The sequence below is a fragment of the Fusarium keratoplasticum genome, chromosome 3 (genome assembly GCF_025433545.1).
Source record: "Fusarium keratoplasticum isolate Fu6.1 chromosome 3, whole genome shotgun sequence".
Lineage (NCBI taxonomy): Eukaryota > Fungi > Ascomycota > Sordariomycetes > Hypocreales > Nectriaceae > Fusarium > Fusarium keratoplasticum.
In genome coordinates, this window is record NC_070531.1 from 2327747 (window position 1) to 2335424 (window position 7678).

The 7678-nt window shown below is 54.5% G+C and overlaps 2 protein-coding genes across 2 annotated transcripts; both read right to left on the reverse strand.

Annotated features, from left to right (window-relative positions):
* Positions 1-40: 40 nt before the first annotated feature.
* Positions 41-2066, reverse strand: NCS57_00408000 (Aldedh domain-containing protein; the record flags this gene model as incomplete). The annotated part of the gene is made up of 2 exons (XM_053054055.1): positions 1873-2066; positions 41-1808 (listed from the first exon to the last, which is right to left on the reverse strand). The coding sequence occupies exons 1-2, from the start codon at positions 1944-1946 to the stop codon at positions 41-43; spliced, it is 1842 nt and encodes a 613-aa protein (XP_052916215.1). The 5' UTR covers positions 1947-2066.
* A 928-nt stretch (positions 2067-2994) lies between these two features.
* On the reverse strand, positions 2995-7678 carry NCS57_00408100 (Phospholipid-transporting ATPase; the record flags this gene model as incomplete). Its single annotated transcript, XM_053054056.1, has 3 exons — positions 2995-3904; positions 3956-7161; positions 7220-7678. The coding sequence occupies 3 exons, from the start codon at positions 7676-7678 to the stop codon at positions 2995-2997; spliced, it is 4575 nt and encodes a 1524-aa protein (XP_052916216.1).

Here is a 7678-nt window from a genome sequence, read left to right on the forward strand (position 1 = left end):
CAATCCTTTGACAAAGTTCATAGCTGATGAATACGATGCTCTACATGTTCTTGAGAATTTTAGCCAGGCCCTTGATTTTCCGTGTTGGTCCTCCATAGCCCAGTTCAACAACGCCTTGGGTGAACTTCCAACTGTTTGGCTGACTTGCGACGGGATACTGCACAGGAGGGGGGATGCTCGTGCGGACGCCCAGCCAGCCGAAGCGGTCCTCACACACAGCCTTGGCATTGCACAGGCCACGAAGACCCTCTTCGCCAGCGAAGCGGCCGTAACCAGAGCCACCGACACCACCAAACGGCAGCTGAACGGCGTAGTAGACGGCAAAATCATTAACGGCGACCATTCCAGCACGTAGACCCTTGACGATGGGTTGCAGGTTGGGGTCACGCTCAGAGCCGTGGACAGAGGCTCCGAGGCCAAAGTTGTCGATGTTGGCAATGGAGAGGATGTCCTCAGGAGATGAGGACTTTGCGCGGAGGAGGGTCAGAACAGGGGCGAAGCACTCGTTCTGGGCGATGCGCATGTCGGGTGTCACGTCGGCGAGGAAAGTCGGCTGGAAGTAGTGGCCCTGGGGATAGTCGGGGTGGTTGTAACGCTTGCCGCCAGCAAGAAGACGGGCTCCCTGGGAGACGGCTTCGGCGATGAGTTCCTCGAGGCGATCGAAGGAGGCGTCCGAGATCATGGCACCAACGTCGGCCTCTGGACCCAAGCGGAGAGCCTTGACACGAGGTGCAAGAAGCTCGACGAGCTTATCGTGGATGGCGCCGGGGGCAATAACACGCTCAATGCCGATGCAGTTCTGGCCAGCGGCCTGGAAGGTTCCCCGAAGGATGACTTCAGCGATACGCTTGATATCACGGGAGGCAGAGTCGAGAATAATAAACGGGTCCTTGCCGCCAAGCTCAGCAACAACAGGAGTCAGACTCTTGGCAGCACTGGCAGCAACATGGTGGGCGACGCTCTGGGAGCCGATGAAGGTGATGTGGCTCACGCCGGGGTGGGAGGTGAGATGGCCGGCCGTTTGGGGCCAGCACACAACAGTCTGGACAAGTTGGGGGTCAAAGCCATGAGCGACGAGGGCGCCGCGGGCGATACCGGCAAAGTAAGAACTGGACCAAGCCGTCTGCTCAGAGACCTTGACGATGATACCATTGCCAGAAAAGAGAGCGCTGATGACGGGACCAATCAGGTTGTGGAAGGGGTAGTTCCAGCTGACAAGAGCAGCGACGACACCCAGAGGCTCATAGTGCACCGTGTTGCGCTTATACATCATGAGAAAGTTGGTCGGACGTCTCGAGGGGCGCAGAGCCTTCTCGCCGTGGGCAAGAGTCCACTGGATCTTCTCAACCGTGACGAGAATCTCACCAAGCTGAGCATCAACCATGGTCTTTCCGCTGTCCAAGCAAGCAATCTTGACGATCTCCTCCGCATTGTCAAGAACGTGCTGCATCATCGAGCGCAGCACGGCCCGGCGCTGGTCAAACGTGGTCTCGGCCCATGTCTTCTGAGCAGCAGCCGCAGACGCGACGGCGCGGTCGATAGCAGCAGGCGTCGCGGCGTTTACATTGCCGAGGAACTGTCCCGTAGCCGGAGCGTAGCACTGAACAGCGGAGCTGCCCGAGATCTTGACGGAGGGGACGTCGACATAGGTACGAGGCTCTGGGATCTTGGGCGCGGGGACCGTGTAGCGGCGGGGGCGGCCCGTGGCGGCCGATACGGAAGCCTTTGCTATAGCGTTGGTGATGCGGATGAGGAGGAAGGTAAAGACGATGGCAGTGCCGGTTGCGATGGCCGAGAGGGTGTTTTGTCTGAATACAACGTGGTTAGCTTCCTCTGGGCGGGCTCAATGGCTGGGTATAGCTGAAGCCTTACGAGATGTTGTACTCGGCAGCAAGCTCATTGAACCGCCGCCAAGCGGTGAGAATGAACGGTTCCTGATGATCCATTGCCGATGAGAAAAGAAACAATTGCAATTCTCTCAACCGCAGTTGTCCGTAGAAGGAGGAGGGGGGGAGAATTGAGAGTCCCCTTTTTATGTATCGTTCGACTTGTTGAGCTGCGGCTTCGTTTCTTTTGAGTGTGGATGCGACGTGCAATTGAGGTCGGATTAGCGCCGGGGATCGAGTGGGGCTTCCTCCTCTGAACGTGCCTGCCAAGCCTTGACCGCCAAGGGCAGACGCTCCTGCCGTATTCGTACTCGATTTATCTGATCCTCTCTCACGCAACAGCAGGTGCTTGCTGTCGGCATCTGCCGGAGGTGGGTAGAGCAAGATATATAAGACGCATCGCAAGACAGTCTCAACACCACGGATGAATTGTAATATCATCTTGATTTCGTGTCTGGTCTCCAAAAATAAGGGACAACCTAATTATATAGCCACTCCTATTTACATCCCCCATTTGATGAGCCCATCTCCTACTCCCCGTCTCTCTCTCGGGCCTTACATCCTCCGCCATCTGCCCAACGCCGGTCCATCTGTTTCGAGCGTCTCTCTCTCTTTCTCTCCCTCTTCACAAAATGAAAAGTCCCTCGTTGGGGAATGAGGTTGCTGCCTTTTCAGCTCTAAAGATGCAAAAATATGGGAAACGACATGAGAGAGGGAAAAAAATAATAAAAAGGTGATAGCACCGAAACGACCAAAAAAGCAATCATACAAGAACCCCTTTTGCATGTCCCCTTTCAAAACGCCCTGCGTGCGTAAAGCAAAGCCTCCCAGGGTGAAGGCTGGGAGGAGTAAACAACCAAATCGACAACCCCCCTTCCTTCCGCTACCTGCTCCAGTGTATGAGATGAGCTCAGACTGACAAAAGTTGGAGGGGAGCAACTCGTAGATCGCTCGTGCAGATCATAAGTGCATCAATGGCCCCCTGTGTGGCCCGGGATATCAAAAGCGGAAAAGGGTAAAGAGAATAGACAACGGCATCTATGCCGCCATGCCTGAGTTGAGGTAATATACAAGGAGCGTCAGGGTCTCCCAAGTCGCATGGAGCCGTTTAGACGTTGGCGCTCTTGGTTAGCGACAGACCGCGGAGTCGGGGGCGAAACCGGCCGCCTTGTGATTGACTTGACTCAATCCTTGATAATCGTGCGGCTGAGGTGAAGTCGCTGCTGGCCTCGAAGCTGGGCCGTACCCTGTCCATCGATGCTCGGACGCGATCATATGATGGCCGGGCACGGTCAATAGACGGCCGAGCCTGCATGGGAACATCCATCGACATGCGAGGACCCGTGTAATTAGTCGAGTCACTGCCATTCTGGCTATGTTGATTATACGTTGTGGTTCGCGTCGCCGTCGAAGGTGGGTAGATTGGTCGCAGGTCCTCGTCGACGCTTCCATACGCCATGTGCTTGGCTGCCTTCCTCGACTTCCTCGAGCTCTTAGACGACTTGGACTTGTCGCTCTTGGTGTCGGCTGTGAGAGGGTCGTTTGACTCCTCCTTCTCCGTCAGATAAGCAAACTTGCCCATCCTCTCTTGCTCACGGATAATATCGACATCGTAAGGCCAGTACACCTTCTGGAGAGCCTTGATAGCAAATCGAGGGAAGAGGCAGATGACGGGCACCAGGAAGAAGACGGCCCAGAACGACGCTTCTTGGTACACCTGGGCGGCGGTTCCGTAGAAGAAGTCGGATGAAGTGAAGGACGTGTACACTCCGGTCCAGAAGAAGATGAACACGTCGCTGATAACGACAATGAGCACCATGAGCCAGTCCCATCGGTACGTGTTGATCAAGATGTACATGTTGATCGTGATGACGGCCGGGTGAGCAATGTAGGCACCGAACCGGAGACGGTCCTCCACACCGAGTCCGTTGCCGGTCACAACGATACCTGGCTCGAAGAGCAAGTAGGGGATGAAGAAGACCATAACCGACTGGTAGACACCGTCAACCATGTAGAGCCTATCGCAGGTTAGCATTTGCCATCACGTTTGCATGAAATTCTGTACTCACCAGAACTTGAGCTGGGTCCACTCCAGTCGCTCAATACCTCGGCGGTAGAGCTGAGGAACGGCCAACGATACCTTGTCAGAAACATCTTGATCCAGCACACCCATAATGGCGACGGGCACCGAGGTGAAGAACAGGTTGAACATGAGAATGTAGGTGTAGTCGAAGAGATAGGTCATGTCGAAGTCGCAGTAAAGGCCGTACCAGAAGATGGCGAACGTCCACACCATGTTCTTGTAGAAGAAGTTGCTGATACTCTCGGCCAGGCGGCGGTAAGACCAACGACCGTGGACAAGTACAAGTCTCTGAAGGAACCGGAACTGAGCAATGGCATAATCGGAAGACATAGCGGCCTGGCGACCTTCGACACCAGCGATACCGACACCGACATCAGCCTCTTGGATCATGGCGACATCGTTGGCACCATCACCGATTGAGAGCGTCATAACATCCAAACCATTCTTGACCATGGCGACGACAGCAGCTTTCTGAGCGGGACTGACTCGGCAGCAAAGAACCGACTTGCACTGCTTGCAGAGCAAGAGGAACTTTTGCTTCAGACGGTCGTTGAGGACCCATCTAAGTGTAAATCCATCAATGACCAGTCCGTGAGTAGGTGCAGGAGGCTCGTGGTTCTTCTTGGCATGGGCGAGGTCCTCGTCGCTGCCCGTGATGTTGAAAGTCTTCAGGTTGTCGTCCAGCAACTTCTCCGCCATGTCGAGGAAGGTGTCGTCAGTCACTTCTCCAGCCTCATCCTCTTCCACCTTCAAGTGAATCAGTTCCATGTCGTTGTTGAGCAGGTTGCATGAGAAGCCGATGTTGATGGCAGTCTCGACCTTGTCGCCTGTGAGAACCCAGAGCTTGATACCAGCGTCACCCAGGAGGGCAATAGTGTCAGGCACACCATCCTGCAGACGATCCTCAATAGCAGTACCACCAATCAAGTAGAGATCGTGCTCAATCAGCTCAGCCACAGCCTCGAGCTTCTCCTCTCGGTCTTCAAGTGCAGAAGCAGCAGCGTCGTGCTCCTTCTTCCAGGTTCGATACTCTTGCTCAGAAATTTCCTTGTGGGCAATGCAGAGGGTACGGAGACCTTCTCGGGCAAACATCTCCAGGTGTTCAGCTGTTTCCTTCCTGAGCTCCTTCTGCTCTCCCCGCTTGAGGCGAGCGTAGATGACACTGTCGGCACCCTTGCAGAACAGAACAATACGACCATCGGGCATTCGCACAATTGAACTCATTCGCTTACGGCTCGAGTTGAACTCGATCGTGTTGAGAATCTGGTAATGCCGGTCCTCACCCAAAACGTTCAGGTTGATGCCTTCGCCCGAGTGGCCGAGAACTGTGAAACCCATATCACGAGCGGTAGAGACAAGAGCTTCCTCATCGGGAGACTGAGCCTTGAAGATCATCTTGGGCGAATCACCATCGATCCTTTCAGCAATAACGGTATGGCAAAGAGCCAGAGCAAGCATGAAGTAGTTGTTGGCCTGTTGCTGTTCGGGGCCGTGCTCGCCAGCCAGGTCGGAAACGAAATCGGGGGCAATGAAGGTGACGTCCTCATCGTGAAGGTACGGGCTGTCATGAATTCTCCGAAGGCCGGCAATTGCGCGAACCTTGGCGTCAGCGATCTCGACTCGGATCCTCTCAGCTTCCTTCTCAACATCGACACCAAGTCGCTTCTGCATTCCAGCCTGGGCTTCGGTATAAGCCTCTCCGTAAGGCTGTCCATTGATCGTGGCCTTCTTGAACTCCATGACGTTCTGGGTGAGTGTACCGGTCTTGTCGGAGAAGATGTACTCGATTTGGCCAACGTCATCCGAGATGTTCCAGGATTTGGGAATACAAGGCTGGTCGATCTTTTCGTAGTACATGTCCACATCGCTGAAGATGAAGATGGCCTGCAGGGTTCGAACGATTTCCAGAGTGATGTAGAGGGAGATGGGAACCAAGTTCTGGAAGAGAATGATAGCAGCCCAGAAGGTGATGAAACCACTCATAGCGGGTTTTCCACCAATAGAGCCGAAATCGAAAAAGTAGAGCGAGGCATCCGTCTTTGCCCATGCGACGCCGTTGACGATAGCGGACAGGAGACACATGATGAGCAGGATACCAAAGTTGCAGACAACGTTGAAGTTCATCTCTCGGGCAATTCGTGCGCGCTTACTAGGGGTAATACCGGCATTCTGCATAATCTTGGTGTCGTGACCAGTGTAGACCACCACACCAAGAACCCATTCGGTGTTTCGGAGGTTGCAACCACGTAGAAGGAGATTGTCAATAGTGATGGGCTCCGTCATATCCTCGGGCTCGTCGTCAGCATAGCCAGGCACAATCTGCTGCCACTTGATGGCACCGTTGTACTTGTACAGGTTGGGTTGGGGAGCCTCGCTCTCGATAACGAATTCGGCGCGTTCGCAGTCACGGGCGTGCTTGAGAGATCGGCCACAGCGCACAGCCTGGCGGACCTTGAGGTTGGTCTCACCATCCAAGTTCTTGGTCTCAACATAGCAGGCTCCATCGGGGTCAGAGGTGGAAAGAATAATGATGTCGGCAGGAAGCTCCTCGTCATTGTAAATTCGCACAAAATCGCCCACAACCAGGCTCTTCCAGGCATCCTTTTGGAATCGAGCGCCAGCGGCGGGATGAGTATAGTTGATGAAATCCGACTTCATCTGTGCGAGAGCCGCTGAACGCTTGGCGTCCTGCTGGTCGGGAAGCTGGATCTGAATATGCGGGCCCGTAGCCTGGGGCGACGGGGATGGAACGGGGGTCATCTGAATATCCTCGCGGGCGGACATGAAAGACTCGCGGTTCGTGAAAGGTGAAGCGATAGACCCGCGCACAGATCGTCTGGTACGATGCGATTCAACAGAGGGGCGAGGAGCATCCTCCTGCGATGGGCCCATCTTCCGCTTGGCCAGCTCCTCCTTGGCCTTCTTGGACCACAGGCTCTGGGTAGAGCGCCAGATGAGACCGAAAAAGCGCGAGTTGGCTTTCTTGAACTGTCGCCAGACGGAGACGTCTCCCTCGAGGACGTTGACATTTGTCCAGTTTCGCAGTCGATGAACCGGGGCATTGTTAAGCTCGATATCGAGAATGGTTCTTCGGTAATCTTCGATGGCATCCTTGATAGCCGTGACAGTGATGATGAAGATCAGGGGAACAGCGTTCAGGCCGGGATTCACGCCGCCAAAGATGGGGAAGATCTGTACGATGGTTAAGGTTTATGTGCAAGGCTGCAAGAGAATGGAATCGTCAACTTACGACCAGGATAACCAGGAACAAGAAGAAAATGTTGGCGACATTGTGGAACTGGAACCACAGGTTCTTGGGCACGAAGGATATGGGTGTATACTTGGCCGTTCGAATCTTGTTACGCGTGAAGGACTGGATGGGGTGACCATTCTCGTCGACAAGCTCTTCCGGCAGAGGTTGATTGAAAAAGAGCGTTCGGTTCTCATTATCCTCCTCCTCTACATCATCGTCGTGGTTCTCGGCAGCGTCGTGAGTTGGTTGGTCGTCACCGGGCGGATCGGAACCGTCGGAGGGTGGTGAGTTCTTCTCATTCGAGCCTGTCTTCTTGTGTCCGATGCGGTTCATTAGGGAGTTGCGCTTGTTGTTGCTGCTATTGACGCTTTTTCTCTGGGTGGCCCATCGCGCTCGCTGGGTAGCATTAATGGCCTGAGGATCAAGGTGACCGTCAGTGGTTGTTGTGGTGGTCAT